The sequence below is a fragment of the Triturus cristatus genome, chromosome 10, assembly GCF_964204655.1.
Source record: "Triturus cristatus chromosome 10, aTriCri1.1, whole genome shotgun sequence".
NCBI classification, from domain to species: domain Eukaryota; kingdom Metazoa; phylum Chordata; class Amphibia; order Caudata; family Salamandridae; genus Triturus; species Triturus cristatus.
The window spans coordinates 610,010,630-610,028,363 of NC_140593.1; the positions used below are offsets into that span (position 1 = coordinate 610,010,630).

Consider the following 17,734-nt stretch of genomic DNA (forward strand, 5'->3'; position numbering starts at 1 on the left):
GGTCAGATTTATCATCATGATTTAGCCAGAAACACAGACAGCCAGTCTCAAGTCATCTATCTGCTGGTGCCCCTGGATGTCTCAGTAGAGTTTGATACTTATGACCACATTGTACATCAGTTCTTCAAGCTGTAATAGGCCATTGATTGATTGCCTTTTCCCAATGGATGCCTGCAGTGTGTCCCAGTTGGTACCTTGGCGTCCTCCGGCTCACGTGTGAGGTTGCCTTTCACAGAATGTGGCCTAATTTAACCAGCTAAGACTGAGTTCCTATTGGTCTCTGCTGGATATTCCAATGCCAGAGTCCAGTCTTGTTGGCTAGTTAGAAAGGTGTTTAGTTAACCCCATTTTTGTTCATTCTGATAAATCTTTGGTCTTTAGCAGATTAATACCAATTATGATTGGTCGGAGACATAAAGCATTTTCTCCCTCTGGGTATTTTTCAATCTGTGTAACCGGCTCTTGCACTTTGTCATGTGGGTGGTAAAAACCCGATACTGCGATTCTTCCTACAGGTATGTCATTCCCCCTGAAAAGTATTTTCATCCAATAAACCACTAGCTTATAGGCTTAGGGTAAGTTGCACATCATTACCATAATTACCTTAAATCTTATCATCTGTTACCTCTGGGGTGTAACTGTAAATGTAAACTAGGGTGTTTGATCTACAAGACTTTGTTATTAAAAGAGATCTCATGTTTGTTTAATAAATTGTTGCTTGCTAGTGGCTCTTGTCTAACACAGGAAAGATCTTTGTTGTTTCAAGATTCAAAAGGTCCGCAAGAAGACTGCTTTACTTCAGCCATTCTCTGTGGCAGCAACTCATTTCTAGAACTCTCTCAATGTAACCATACACCTACCCTGTGTAGAGAGGAATTTAAAACATTTCTTTTTAAAAGTACTTTACATTTTTGTTTTTGTACTTTACAATTTATTTTGAGCACTCATTGTTTAAAGAACAAGAATAATTTCAGTTTTTTGTTTTTAGGTGATATTATATCATATTTCTTAACCCTAATGTTGTATTTTTGTAGATAATGCCACAATATAGTGTATTATTTATTCGTCGCACAACGCTCGAGAAAACATTTTAGTTGGAATCACAAATTCTCAACCAAAAAATGAAAAGGCATACATAAAAAGTATATAGGTAAATGTGATATTCTGACAGAAAAGCACTAAGGGGCATATCACCAAGCCCCTATCGCCACCACAACGTCACTTTTTGTGATGTTGTGGTGGCGATAGGGTCAGCGCCCTATTACCAAGGCAGCGTTAAACCAAATAACGTGGCTAAAAGCCACGTTAGGTGGCTTAAAGCTGCCTTGGTAATAGTGCCCCTTTCACGCTAAACTTAGCGTAAAAGAGTAGTGCAGTGGGTGTTGCGGTGGGCGTTCCTCCGCAACACCCATTAACTTTGACGCTGCCAACTATTATCAAGAGAGGCGATAATAGGTGGCAGCACCGAATTTAAGACCAGGAAAATCCTGGTCTTAAGGTGGCGAAGCGAGGAGAAATGCTATATTTTTCCTCGTTTTTGCCTTTTCCATGTGTGCTGCCTTGTGCAGCACACATGGAAAAAGCAAAATGCTAAGTTTTGTTTATCTACTGGAAGGTGTCCCTTTCTGTACATAAACAAACCTTTTTTTAAAATGCCATTTTGTAACTTACATGTGTGCTACATGAAGCAGCACACCTTCCTGTACATAAACAAATCTCCCTGCTTGTAGACACCCATGCACTCTGGTGCAAGGGTGCCTGCGTTGGCGCTAAGTTGTGAAACTTAGCGCCATCGCAGGGGGAAACGCTGGGCTGCACCATATCCTTGGTAATATGGTGCAGCCTGACACTTCCGAAGCGGCGATGAGAGACGTTAAGCCAAGGAGCCTACCACCTCTCACCTCCAATTCCTAGATAATATGCCCCAAAATGTCGGCCAGCACTGGAGCTTGCTGTAGTGCTCAAACACCAAGGAATGTCATATCACAATTATAATGGAACACAGCATACAGCGTGCTATTCCACACACAAAACCCAAGTGTGGAATATGTACATTACCTCAAGAGTGGTGCATTTATTGCTGATTACAGCTAGCCAGCTGGAGTTGGCAGCATCCGTTTGATTGCTTCCTGTCCTTGCTTCTCCATTGACTTTCAGACTGCACCTCCCAAGAGTGACATTCAGCATGGCCTTGAACGCATCATCTTTGGAAGCTGAAACTCGCACCTTGTTCTCTTTGGCGATGCCCAGAGATTGAAGCTGCGGGAAGGAATGCTTGAATGCAAACTCCATGCGATTTCGGAGGCCGCACTCAGCATGGAGGTTCAGATGGGCACCTGCGTCATCTGTGGAAACATGTCCAAGAAAGTTGGCCATGCAACTTTTCGTCAGCATTGATCCATTCAGCGAAAATCTCTGAGGCACTAGAGTCTAAAATGAAATTTATAAAACACTACATTCAGTAAGGCACAAATCGACGGCATCGAAACAAAAATGCAAATTTTTACTGAATAGTGGGGTTAGCAATATCGGATAATGCCCATAGAAAGAAAGAGTGCATTACAGAATCAGAAAGTTAAGTAAAGTAAGGGACAAACCCAAGCATTGTGGACCACATAAGAAGTCATGCGCATTCTGTATATAACTTAACCGATTCCTTTAACACAGTGCAATAATACAGATTGTGAAGTACGCATGCTATGAGCAAGCACAGTTAGAAAATCAGCCATTCCCCTGCGGTCCATGCTTAATGTGAGCTGTGTTTGCATGTGGAGCCCATTGGCACTCATTTTAGGACTGCCACTCCTTTTCCTCATCAGACAATGACCCAGAAAAACAGAGAGAAAAAGACCAAAGGAAGAAAGGAGGAGGAAGGAGAAGACAAGAAAACAGTGGTAAAGGAAGAAGGGAGGGATGAGAACAAAACCCACAAATGTGAACTGAAGGGTTGGGCAGTGTATGTTGGTGAACGAAAGAGGCATGAGATGGAATCAAGAACTATGGTGTCTTGGCATCGGCAATCCCGACAATCAACAGCACCAGCTGCAGGCTTTTGTGAACTGGCACTGGCACCTATTTGTATCCAAATTACGAACTGTCAGCAGTGCTCAGTATAATTTACCTCGATTTAGTGGTTGGTTATTAGAAATTCGTTATTCAAAGTAAGATCTCAAACTATGCAGACATCTCTATGTCTCTAGCAGTGCTTAATTTGTAAAATAAAAAAGTGCCAGGGCCCTCGTCAGGAGCAACATAGCTTCTAACCATCACTCCCCTGCAAGTGTTACAATACCGACTATTACAGGCCCCATACCTATAAGAATAGCTATGGTGGCAGGTATTAGTCATTTTGTATGTATATTGCATTAATAAACAACTGTTGTTGTGCTAATTTCTAACTTAGACAAACAGCGCCACCATGTGGCTGATTTTTATTAGTGCAGAGTTGAGAATTAATGGGTGGTGCTCTGCAACGGAAACCACTGGCTCAAATTGAGCACAGGTCTGGTACTAAGCTAAACAAATGTTTGACAAGTCTTAACCACAAAGTGTATTGATCTAACTTAGTAGCCCCTTGTTGCAAGTCTGATCAGACCAAACTCTGACTTTAATGTGATGAAGCACTTTAGAGTTATTAACTCTAAATAGATTCACATTGGGATGATGCCAAACTCAGGGCTACAAAAATAACAAGCCTGACGCCATTTTAGACATTCCTTGTGAACTACTTCATCTCATAGCCATTATTAAGAGTGCTTTAATTACAGAAATAATTGTATTAGTTAACCAAAAGACCACAGTAAATGCCTGTAGACCAGGGTCAAATGTTAAGTCACATGATAATCAGATAAAAGCAATATAGAAATGTAGGGTGATGGACTATGATAATATTATGGTTTGATTATTAGTGTTGTATGTGCCTGAGCTGCATTTGTACCATTCATTCAAAATTCTCATAGGACTTGATTTTTGAAGCTCATCGTTTTTCGTAATCAGAGGGTAGAAAAATGAAATCGATGATGATGTGAAGCATCTTTGGGTAACTCTGGTATATCTATGCCATTTGATCTGTTTGAAGAGTTTTAGATACTCTACAAGTTATGTCCAGTTGGCTGCCTTATCTCATGCATCAACTTAAAATTACCTATAACTAGTTTTATATAATATTAATGTGATGCATAAATGATCCAAAGGTAATTATTTCTTATTCTTTGAAATCACTCTCTGCTACTTCACCTGTAGTACAAAGTAGTGAAAGGCCATTAACGAGTTTGGAAAGAGGGACACGGTGACAAATCCTAAAGACTATTGGGTATGCTTCGATATAAACCTAATACATCCACAGGCAAGAAATCAATGTGGCCATAAGGAAGAAACAGTCCAGTGGGGGAATCTGAACATCACAAAGCACTAAATATAGGCATAGCAGGAAAGCCTCTGTATTCAAAATGTGCAATTGTGGTGTCAATAGCAATGGGATGGCACATCATCAAGATGATACCTAATATCATGATTAGTGTCAAGGTGAAAGTCCACTTTCTCAAAGTTTGGTCCACAAGGATCAGACTTAGAGCAGTTTTCAGTAAAATTACCAACTATACAAATTATTCTTATTTAGATCCATAGATTCAGAATTATACGGTACAGTTACCCTGAAAATCTGGTACAGGTCGGACTCTGTGATTTGTGGGATGAAGAATGGGGGTCACAAGAGTTGGAAGTTATTGTTCGAAAAGTTCTCTCTTGCAGTAAAAACAGAAATTTGAATTCATTTTGTCCCAGGGCGAGGTTCTAGGTATCTAGAGAAATTAGCAATCCAAAATAAAAGCATTTAATTTATATCTCCGGTCCTCAATCACACATGGATGTGTGGTGTGCTCTAGAATATGTGAAAGGTGAAGAATGCTCCCAAGAGACTGAGGATGAAAAAGAAGAAAGGCTTTCAGGTGTCTCCAGCTGGTCGATCACGAGCTACCAGTAACTCACAGATACCTTCAAAATAGTTCACATCCTTGAATTCATTTTTAAATAAGCACAGAGTCACATTTTCCTTTTAAAGTTAAGGGAAGGCTGTGTTTATTTTACATTATTATCTTCAGGCTGCAGATAGCAGGGCCTGATAATGAGCAGTGCTGGAGTCAGATTTATGACCCAGGGCACAGCGGTGAAGAACTGAAGCACTGAGGTATTAAATCTGAAATAAAATTCCTTGTCAACTGGATTTTGGAGCATGAGAACAAAATTATGTTTCTGAATGCTTTTAAATGGGAGAAAATGAAAACGAATAGTTAACTTAAAGATTAAGGTAAATTTTGATTTTAATTGATCACATTTCAAAATATTGCATTTACAAACAGCAGCCTTTTGCTCCCAGTGGCCAGTAGACCGGGTGCCATATTTACAACTGATAAATACTGTATTTCTTTTCAAATGGGAGAAATTTAATGTGGATGAAACATTTTCTCAACTTTCAATTAAGCCAAATATATATATCGCATTCATACACACATGTTCATACATCACCAAAGACCACACTCTCACTGACACACTTAGCAGCCCTATCCTAGTCAAAGTATTTTGTTCAACCATAGTCTTTGGCTCTATGGACATTAGGCTTAAATTCAATGAAACTGGGCGTGCGGGTGTCTGGTAACAGTGTGCGAGTGACGTGGCCTTCAGTAGCTCGCAATGATTTTCACGAATCAGAAATAGCTCTCACTAAAGAAAAATGTGGAGACCCCAAAGTTTATTTACACAATGGGCCCCGAGCACAGGACAGAGATCCGTAGCACACTGTGGCTTAAGGCAAACTGAAACTCAGGACTCTCTGCAATTCTAAGGTAGCCAGCATTCTGAGATAAACTTCACACCAGACAAACAGGGAGCAAGAGGAAAAAACACAGGAGGACCAGGCCAGACATAAGATAAAAGGACAAAACATAGTTAACTAAACTGCTGCAGCCTCACAACTGATGACAGTATATTCAGCAGTTTTACTTAAAAAGTAGTAATGTGCTCAGATGAATGCCCACTAAGAACAGGTACAATTTCTCGCAGTCAGTACAGCAAAGGAACAGGTAACTATCAGTTACACTCCCAAATATCAAGGACACATCTCTAGCTGCCATAGTAACAGGGTAGATGAACACCAGGCATTCTGACAGGAACAGTCTGGAGCTCCTGATGGACTAGAAACAGTGATCTGATCCAAGAGGCAGAGATAGACTGAGCTATAGGATTTTATTGAATTCTTAGCAGATTAAGTCCAATTCCAGTTCTGACTAGGAAACCAGTAAATGCCTGATCACAAGTGGACTGCTAATTTTCAATCCTGCACAAAACAGTTTTGTGCAGGGATCACAATTATAAGGGGTGAGCTTATTACTCCCAAAAAAAGTAATAACCGGGTACAAGTATCACATCTGACAGGGCCAGATTTTAATCAGGTCCTAAGTGGTGCATTGTCTCAAAGGCAACTCCCTGTCTTTCAAACAAATTGACATCAGAAAACAAATAGAATGAAATGGAATCTGCACACTTACTCACATAAAGTGTTTTTGAACCTAGTGTTTTAAAGATCATATTTTAGTTAGCAATATTGACAGCATATGCAGGAGGCTCACATCTGATAATCTTCTCTTTGGAAGATTACAAAGGTAATCCAGCCCTAGATGTCAAATGAGTAGTGAAATAGCATCTAATGTACTGTCCTTCCTGGAATAGTTGAGATTGTGTTTGTTTAAAGTCTGCATACACAATTTTTAAATATTAGTGAAACTTCTTTAGGAATTCCTTATAAACGTGTTAGTTTGTGATTATACCGTGCTGCATAGCCTTGTGTATTAGTGGGAGCAGAACATGCTTTACACATATTTAATAAAAGAAACTGTGACTGAAACATGTTTGTTCTCCTTCAAGAACAAGACATGTTCCCTTCTACCTTCAAGCTGGGACAATGGTTGTGAATGACAAGATTCCACTTCAAGTGTGGTTTCCCTTCAAGGTTGCCCAGTCCAGACACCTTGCAGGCTCCGCTCATGAACTCCATGCTTAGATCATTTCTCTTCCCGAAGAGGGTGACTCCATGAAACCTGTTATTTCCAGATATCCCGGCATGCATCCATTGTGGAATTGCATGGCTTAGTAACATCTCCAGTTCAATTTTCTTACCCCACGCAGTTCTCAGTTCCACTTTAACTGGCTTGCCATCAGCCACAAAATGCATATTAGTCCCTATGGAATACTTACTCAACTCCATAAGGCCATCGATTTGCATATTTTCCGGAACCGACAATTTCCCCAGATGCTCCCACTTGTGGTCCAAAGTACATTTCACTCCTACCCTGTTGTTCAATAGCAAAAATGCACCACTCGTGTTGAAGTAATTTCCATTTTTTTCTAATAACATAGTACCGACAATGAGGTTTTTCTTTGCCTCCCCCCACAATGTCAAAGCAAATCTTCTGTTTTTTCGCTTGTGTAGACCTCTGAACTCATGCTGCCACTTTAGGTTTGCGATGTAGGAATCTTTGAATTTGGTTTTCACAGTGAGCCAGAGAATGAGTCTGTTATAAGAAGCACGGATGTCGGCTTCAAAATCGCGCTCGCCCAATCTGACAACCCCTTTCGACCTTGCTAGGTGTTTACCGATAATGCGGTTGGAAGGTTTGCAGAAGACAAACCCGTTCCACCTCATATGTGGTGTCGTTGATGCTTCAAGCTCAGCGTGTACATCACAATTGTCAACAGTGAGGTTAAATGTGGACAGATGTTTTTCCATTTTTCTCCTCATGACAGCCTTAACTTGTATGTTTTGTGGAAATTTAAGGTGAAGGAGATGCTTGAAGGAGTTTTTTAACACTCCAGTTAACTCAAAACCATTTTTGTTACTCTGGCACCCTTGAAGTCTCAGACTTTCCCCACTGTAGTTTAGCCTTATAAAAGTGCAGTGCTGATGAGAGAACTTTGAGACTGTACCATATACCTCAATTGCTTTGCTCGAAAATTCGCCACTGCAATGGCCAGAGAGTTGGTTAGAAGTGGCCTCTCCGCTGCAAGTGACCTACAATTTCAAAGGAAACACATCATATGAATAAAACAGAACCAATAATTTTAATTGAAATATATTTGCAGTGTGCTATTACAATCTTTTAGGTTTAATATACAACACAGTAGTATTATTTGGGGAGTGGGCCAGCCCTACAATACTATCATTCATCAGGCAAACACCCGAGCAAACTTTAAAAAAACAGGGTTTTGCCAAGTCAGTAGGGCTTGGCTCTAATTAACAATGCTCTCAACCAATCATATGAATGTGCATGCATCAAGACGCATGTTCACGCATAACTGACAATTTTGCAATGAGTATTCCATTAAGGAAAACCTATTCTGAGATGGCTGCCAATGCACGTACGTATGTCCTGATGCACAGGCACATATGTTTTGCCAGATGCATCATGGCATGTGTGCATATGTGCATCATGACACATGCATGTGCATGCTTTGCAATGCATGGCACCCATTTATATTTCAAAAAAGGAAAGAAGCGGCCCAGCAGCATAACAGTTTTTTTTACATGAGGAGCAGGACACAGTGCAGGGCAGAGAGCATCTTTGAGTGGGATGGGGAGTTAAACAAATGTGTGAGTGGGTAAAGATGAAAGAGAGAGAGAGAGAAAGAGAGAAGGAAACAAAATGCCCTCACATACAGTGCTCAGTAAAAAAAAACAAATAAGGCCCCCTCAAGTATACAGTGGAGGGATTAAACTGATCCAATCGGAACATAATGAGACTGAAATGTTCCTAGGCAGGACAAATACAGGAATACGGAGGAAAGTCACTGAATCAAGAACACACAACTAGGTAGACAACAAAGCTATCTAAACATAAACAAGTGGTTGACCCAAAGCCCACAATTGAGTATATATTATGTACTGGATACAACAGGTATGCCTAGTGACAGCTAAAGCTGTCTGTGGCCAGCTGTGACCCAAATACACATATATATTTGCTCACGTGAAAATTCCACAGTAAGTGCAATAGAACTTGAAATAATTTTGTTTGTTTTTCCCCAGAGGAAACATATTTTTCCCCTTTTCTGAGACAAGAGGAAATAATCTGCAATTGTGAGGATAGGAATCAGTTGGGAAGATTTTATGACTATAGACATAAAGAAATATATTTGTCAGAATGCACACATTTTCAGGGCATTCGAGCTTTGGAAAGTCCATTCCTGCCCTTGGGGAAAGATTTGCTAACAGGAAATTCTTTGTATCAATACATTCTTTTGCAGGTGTAACACCCTTTGTGGCCAGTAGAATTTAGTCACAAAATTGAAGCTAAAATATCAACCTAGGGATATATATTGACTGTAAAAACAACTACCAACATATCATTAGGGTAAGTGTAGATTTACTATTATTACTCTGCAGTCCAATATTTCACCCACACTATGGTGGTCCAACACCATTTATTGAATGCTAAATAAAAGTGGTTCTGCACAGTAAAATTGCTATATTGTATATAAATAGGGCCCGTAAGGAAAAATCATGTGTTAGATAATTGTAAACATTAGTGGATAAACAGTGGAGGTTGGAAACCCTAGCAGGAATTGTGAAATTCCGATGAAACATACAGGTAGAAAACGTCTCAGAAACAATGAAGTTTAAGTGTATAAAGAAATACATGAAAGGCAGGGTGTCAGGTTGTGAAGAGTTGTTACTGACTACCCCATCTAAAATGAATGCTCAGTGTTGGGTTTAGAATTGGTGGAGAATGGTGCAACAATCTTTAAAGGTGCACCCCCAATGGTCTTCTCCACAAATTCCCTCACTGCCATCCTCCAACCCACATCTTGTCAAAGTCCATCGCTCACATTTTTTTTTTTATATAAGTACATATCTCAATGTAAGGTTTCAGGCACTTCACTTTGCATGCAAACGTATTATACAGACAATGAATAATACAAATTTGTAAACCAACGTATAGGAAATGTTACAGAAGATGATGAGTGCTACAAATGTAAGCGTTACATGTCATCTATAGTAGTTGGTATTGGATGTTAAGTGTGCTTGGTCTGGAGAAACACAAACTCACAATTTAAAGTGTAACACAGTGGTTTGGGGATGGCTATTCTAACAGGAATTCATTACTACCCAAAGGAACCCTTTTTTTTTTTGCAACACTGGAATATCGAAAGATTGAGAAAAAAACAATAAGGTTCTAAACCTATGCTTTGCAGTATACATGCAACTTTTTGAAGCTGGTTAATAGCTCTGTGTTCTATTTTAGAAAGGATTTTAACTTATGAACTGCAAGAAACAAAAGGATCTCTGTGACAAAAGTGGTGACCCACTGAGTTATCTCCAAAAAATACAAACCTGTGACCTGCATGTTATACCTTGTGCTTTGCAGCAGGCACATTAACCCTCTCTGCTACTTCCTGATGTGTCAAAACTATGAAAAATATGGATCTCTCCAGCAAGTATATTTACCATCAGAGTTATTGTGCCATTACTAATATCCTCTTAAACTTGCTGGTGACACAAACATTTCTGCAGGCTGCTCTTGCCTCACCTGTTATGCTTCACTTGTATCCTCTGTTCTCCTCTCAAGTGCAAATGGTACCCCATCATCACCTCCAGGCTAGGTGCCTGGTGCACCGGCACCAGTTACATTTCCCTAATGCTGGCACTATGTATGCTAGTGACCACTAGCAACCTACTAGTAATAAAAACACCTGTTTCAGAGTTCGGGGTTCATGGTGTTCAAGAAAGCAATGGATTGTAATAAGCTGATGAAGCTTGCATGCACTTAATCAAAGAACCTGCATTCAGCAGAACACCTTACAGGCATCTAACACAGCCATAGGATTGTATATCAACATGCTAGCAGAATCACTTAACAACATACACAGCAATTGACAACACACATAAGGCAGAATTCATGCTTCAAACTCATATAATTTGCACAGTTTGGTATCACAAAATTACAACAGCACTAACCCCTAAAAAAACATACACAACTACCAAACACAACCTTAGACGGAATATAAAAACTTTATCCAACACAGCACTGATACGCCATACTGTGAGGTATCTATGTGTACAAATAATACATACAACAGAACCCCGTACAGAATACTGTAAATACATAAAAAACACAGCACTAAAACTCCATACAGATGGGTGAACCATCTCTACAACAGCCACATGAAACCAAAATGCACAACATTAGAGTACAATATAAAACACCCAACACAGCACCGATACACCTTACAGCTGGATATCATTGTGCTCTCAACAGCAACAACCACATACAAACACACATTGAAACAGCATGCCACAGAACACATCAGGCAGAACATTGCTCAGACATATTGTCGGTTATCACCCAGCTTACAACAGCACCTGTTTCCCCACAAAACATACATCATTCCACAACAACAAACAATATACTAAACCAGCGTTTCCCAAAATGTGTGAGCCGATTTTTAGTGGTCGGGAAAGTCCGAGCACTAAATAAAGACGCCTTTAAATTCTGTGTTTATCTTATCACATTTTGTTGCTTTACAGACAGAGGGTAAATGTCAGATTGTTTCTTCTGACAAATTGCTGCTTCTTTCTTTTAATGTGGGATTGGCGGGTCAGAAGAGCTTTTAAAGTGAATTATGTGACTATCTTGCTGGTGTACAGGGAGTGTGAAAGGAAAGGCTGTAGAAGGACTTTAGGGTGTAGAGGATTTTTTTTGCAATTCTGACCTGCTCTGGAAACAGAGATCTTAATAAGATCAAAACAAATCCAGACACTTTACTTGGTGATGCAAAATGGGAAATATTCACAGAAACTCAATTTACACATTATCATTTGAGAGCTATATAGTTTTATTATCAGTAAAGCTGTATGTCGGTGCAAAGCTAGTGGCCATTTCACGGGAAAATGTATTGCATGCAAATGACCATGCGCTTTGAATTGATGCTTTAGTTACATTTAAAAAAACGCCTGTCTCATGCCCCTTAAAGGAAGGTGGATCCTAAAGGTTGTCGTTCTAAAAAGTGGGTCATGGTTCTAAAAAGCTTGGGAACCATTGTACAAAACCCTAACACACCGCAGATCCAGGGGCGACTCCTCCGTTGGAGTAGAGGAAAGCGAGATTTAGAAAAAGTCGCACGAGAAAGGGAGATAGAGAGAAATTAAATTAAAATGATTTAGAAAAGTTGAAAAATAGGACTGAGAAGAAACCCAAGGCACCCTTATCTCGGTATAAGCAATCAGTCCATGTTTTTATCTGAACCGTTAAGTGCTCTAAAGTAGCTGTAAAGTGGCTTGTAGTGATTTATAAAGTACAAGAAAACAAACATATTCCAGCCTCCCTTTTCTCTGCAACCTCCTTCTCTCTCTTTTGCTTTCATCTTACTTTTCACAGCACTCATGCCTTTTGTCCACCTATTTCTCTTTAGGCTGCATAATGGCGAGAAGGCACAACATAAGTAAGAGGCAATATAGCATGACTTAACAGGTGGGGGAAATAGGAGAATGAAGAGAAAACTGAGAAAACATATGAGGTGGTAGGTTTACTGCAGTGGAGGAAACCTGCGAGGGGACAGTTTCAAACAGTGGACGTAAGCAAGGGCTTGGGGGTAAAAGCGCACTCTACTATCAATGAGGGAAGTATGTCTAGAAACAAGCATCGGCAGAAGCAGTAGGGGCAGCAATTCTTATTGTGTCTGCCAATAAATGGAAGTGGTATAAGGACAGGAATTGGGTGGCAGGTTGAGGCATGGGGGGCCATGCACATGTGTGGAGTGCACCATGTAAAAAATAGCTGTGCCAATAGCAAGAAGATGCAACATCAAGAGGCAATATGGCATGACTAAAGGGTGGAGGTGTACAGAGAGATGAAGAGACAATTGATATAACTTACAGGGGGCAGGTTTACTGCTGTGGACAAACAATTTTAAGGGGAAGCTTTAAAGGGGAGGCAGTGAGCACGAACTTGGGGTGAAATTGCATGTGTTGAACAATAGGAACAGCATGTCTGTTAGAGATAAGCACTGGCAAAGCCAATAAGGCAGTCAAAACCTATTGGCATTGCCAATGAATTGAAGATTATTAGCAGGGTGCTAGAAAGGGGCACCCAGTGGGGAGTCAATGGGGATCAATGGAGGAGTAGGAGAAAGGAGTAGGCAACAAAGAGAGGGAGGGCGGTGTAAAGTGAAGGGGAAAGCAGCATAGGGGGAGAGAGCAAGAAAAAACATGCATTCTAATGGAGTGTTTAACCTAAAAGAAAAGAGTAGTTCACTAAGTACAAGGAATGTCAGCAGTGGAAGGATACAAATCAACCAATCAGAACACTGTGATGCTGAAATGCTTCTGGATAGGGCAAACACATGAATAAGGAGACAAGTGGAGACAACCGAGATGGACATCAAAGCAATCCATTCACGAGCAGTGACTGGCCCACAGCCTACTCCATGTGCACTTGAAACCATATGTCTGGCTAACAGACAGTGAATAGTACTGCAAGTGACCATCATTGCAGAAAAAACCATGACTTCTTCTGCAAGGATAGCAAGAGCAACTCTATTACGAAATGTGAAAAATATGGGGACTGATTTCGAGTTTGGCAGATGGGTTACTCCTTTCACAAATGTGACGGATATCCTGTCAGCCTTATTACACGGGCATTATAGTCTATGGCACTTGTAATAAGGCGGTAGGGATATCTGTCATGTTTGGTTTATGGAAGCCTGTCTGCCAAACTCAAAATAAGGCCCATTTCTTTAAAAAGCCAGTCTATGTTTTTGGCTTTCATTAAGGACTATGAATGTAAACTGACTATTTTATGTAATATCTAGCAGAACTCTGATTAGAGTGCAGTACAGTCAGACACAATAAATGCATGTTTGCATTATGTCACTGTAGAGATATAGGTTCAGCCCATGAAAACTCAACATTTTCAATTTTTAGACCTTTAGTTTTAGACCTCTGCCGTGAACTGAGCCAGCCAATTGCAGCCTCACCACTGTACACCTCCACAGAATTTGGTTTATGAGTTGCAGCTTCCAGCACCCACCTTTTAGTATAACATCATCTGGACAGCCAGGGCAAGGGGCGCTGGGTAGGGGTGGGCGGAATTTGCGTAATTGCGTTACGCAAATCTCCGCGAAACGGTAAAAAATCTCCGCGAACACGCAGAAATTCCGCGAACACGCGGAATTGCTTGTTCGCGATGCTTTTTTCCTGTTCACAATTGCTGTTTGCGTGCTCGGGGAGAAATATCTCGCGAACACGCATTTTGAGAACGCGAACAAGCAAAAATTTCGCGAAATCGCGGAAAGCAGACTTTTGAGCAATTTCGTGTTCTCCGCGGAACGCGAAATTCCGCAAATTCCGCAAATTCCGCGAGCGGAACGGAATTTACCGCCCAGGCCTAGCGCTGGGTAGATCTCAGCATTGGACTGCTCTGTCTCGCTATCCTGAGAGTCAAATGCTAAGAGGGGTACTTGGTCTCCAGAATCAGTCCCACAAAGTGGAGGCCTCTGGACACCTAAAATAAACCCCTTTAATGATCATGGCACAGTCAACCCTCATTGTCCTGGTATAGCCCGAACTGGCTTTCTCACAGTCACTTAAATGCACGCAGGTATGTTTGCGTAATGAGACTTCATCTAATGTGCAAAATGTAACTTGTTATGCCCCATATTCAATGGCTAATTGCCATATGTGCAAAATGTAATTTGTTAAGCCCCACCTTCAATGGCTAGTTGTCACCAAGTAGCACAATATGGATCAACTTGTAGATTTTTACCTTAAATTAGATGGTTCTCAGCGAAAGACCTACAAACCGGTATCAAATGATGTGCAGTGTGACATAGCCAGTACCCATTTTCTAAGTAACTGAAGTAAACCCGAGTAAGTTATACTTCAGTCAAGATAAGTGCTGTATTTTGTGATCAGAATTGGGGAGCTGAAGGCACTGTAATATTATGACAGCTAACTAATACAGACATTACGGGTCAACTAACCTGTATTGGGGATGGTACCGTGCCCATCATAGAAGCAATATCATGGTGCAGCAACAGGGATACCTCTGTTGAGCTGCCAGTGGTCTTCTTCTGCACTTCACCTTTGAACTTCTCCTGGTCCACTCCAGCTTTTACACCAACAATAATGTTTTTGCTCGAATTCTTGAAGTGCATAAAGAAAATTATTAACTCACCCAATAGCCAACACCAAAAATACACATTCACCCTTGCAGGTTAAGGCCCGTTAGCAAGGCACTTACTCATTTCTTTCTTAAATAACCGCAACTGAAGTGGGACTTACTGCATAATACTTCCCTGCTTGTTTGATCTTTCATGAAGGGAGAAAGTAGACGGAGCATATTAAACCAGAACATTTGTGGGTGGGACAGTGAGTTACATAAAAAAAACTGCCCCCTGAAAAAATTATAAAAACAAATAAAACTGAAAATCGATATTAACATTTTACAAGGAGAGTAGTTCAGTATCATCTTATTTGATATGTATATTTTTAAGTTTATTTTAATAAGAAAATACTAATACATGTTTATGCAACTATTCTGCGTATTTTCTTTAAGCAAAACTGTACCAAGCAATAAATAACAAAAACAAATATATATGATCATAATACGCATTGCAGCTTAACTACATCACATATTTTAAAATCTACATATGACAGCAGTAGAATCAGAAAATTGTGGGTTTCTCAACTCATCCATGCATAAAGCAACCATTTCAGAACAGCTCCACAATTTTGCTATAATCACATACACTATTAACTGCTGCTTAAAAACAGTCCTCCTGGCTTAAAACTTTTTGTTTCACTCCAATTAAAAAAAACACCTTCTAGAAAGGGATGTACTCTGTCCGTACACTGCATCTGTGCAGTAAAATGCTGGCTTGGGACACTTTTGAGGGCCACTTGTTGCTTTCAGTCTACACGTGCCTTTGGGCCTGATTACGACTTTTGCATGTGGAAGCAGGGCGTCACGCCACCACCCCACTCCCACACCCCACTCCCACACCGCCAAAGCCGACCGCTGGCCGGATTACAAATTGCCCACAGCGCTGCCTTTAAAAGGCTCAATGGAGAGCCTTAGAAAGGCAGCATTGTGGGCCCGCACAGCGCAATCCAGCACGGCATGGACTGTAAAGACCATGCTGTGCTGGAACTATTGGTGCATACAGACAGGGGGGACATCATGTGCCCCCCTGCATGCATCCTTAGGCCCTGAGGGAACAGGGGGACGCCATAATTTTCATGGCGTGAGACCCACCATGAGACTGGAGGTGGCGAGGAAACTCGTAATATGCTTGGCGGTGCTGAAGCAGCATCACCAAGCAAAATGTGGCGCTCAGACCGCCGCGCCAATACCGGGGATTGCAGATGCCTGGCGGTTGCAGAGGTCCCATGGTGGTCCGACCGCTGTACTTGTAATACAGAGGTCGGACCACTGGTGCGGAGGTCCCCGACTGTCATATCACCTCCACTGCGAGTTTGGCAGTCTTATGGCCGTCAAACTCGTAATTAGGCCCTTCGTCAGAAATACATTGGAAAAATAGAACTTCCTTACCTGGTAATAGCAGACTCCCTCTGCAGAGAACGGGACGCCATGTTTCTTCAGCTCCTCTAGGTTGTGTAGCAACCGCGCTGTAATCTGTGACTGGGCAGACTCTAGGGAAAGCCGCTCTACACCAATGGTCATGTTTATCTGGTCAGTGCCACTCTGCAGACCCATGGTGACCGTGCGATTAGAGCTCATATGGTCGTATGTAACCACTACAGATCCTTCCATGGGGAACCCTACAGACAAAAGCAGCACATATGTAAAAGCACATGGCAGGTAAAGTGTGAAGCGACATTTACATTTTGTCCTTGACATAACATATAACATTAGGAAAAATTGAAAACATTGAAATATCAGACTTGGGCTGTCTCACATTGAACTGTCTCCTACTACAACTCGCAAAAAGAACAGAAGCAACTTACAATAATAGAAATCATATGAAATACAAAAAAATATGCAATAATGAAAAAAAATGTATGAATCAGGTGCCCACCTGTGTGCATGCACCCTAGTTACTGCACGCCATTGACTTTTTAGTCCATGCCGTGCAGGAACGGTTTTTGGCGTTCCCATTGAAGTCCCCATTTTTAGAGCCACACCATGGAAACGGCAAGAAAAAGCCTGCCAGAGAGGAGGAAACTCTTAATCTGGCGGGTGGCCTGACTGCGGGTTTGGGGATGCTGCAGCAAGGCGGACCCGATGCCCTACCACCAAACTCGTAATCAGGCCCTTAATCGAATCAACAGTTGAATGTCATATCAGAATGGATAGAACTGTTAGTGCCTTAATTGGACTTCATTCCTCTTTGCCAAAACCTCTTATAGTCACTTGTCTTTTACCATATACTTAGATTTGGTTATACAAATGTACACAGTTATTTTTGCATCACTCTAGTGTATACACCATTGAGCACTAACCCCAAAAAGTCACATAGATTTTTATATATGGAAATATATTGTCAATTTAAAATGATAAGATAGTGGTGCAATTATTTGTGCGTTTTTTCTATTTTGTGAGGTCTGCTTAACTACAGCTGTATCAATATTTATCATAGTCATTTGTGATCATAATTAGCACAACATCCATGTTTAGAAAATCTTCTTCCAACTTGCAAAATTGAGTGTATGGTCTGAGTTATTTTTAAG

At 40.9% G+C, this 17,734-nt stretch overlaps 1 protein-coding gene across 1 annotated transcript in view; it reads right to left on the reverse strand.

Annotated features, from left to right (window-relative positions):
• APOLTP (apolipoprotein lipid transfer particle homolog) overlaps positions 1-17,734 on the reverse strand; it is a 1,292,669-nt gene that overhangs the window by 417,874 nt on the left and 857,061 nt on the right. The window contains exons 40-43 of the mRNA XM_085632129.1: positions 16,596-16,825; positions 15,025-15,186; positions 6,941-8,062; positions 2,059-2,430 (exon numbers count right to left, since the gene is read on the reverse strand). Of these exons, the coding sequence (XP_085488255.1) occupies positions 2,059-2,430; positions 6,941-8,062; positions 15,025-15,186; positions 16,596-16,825 (1,886 nt within the window). The remainder of the gene's footprint in view (positions 1-2,058; positions 2,431-6,940; positions 8,063-15,024; positions 15,187-16,595; positions 16,826-17,734) is intronic.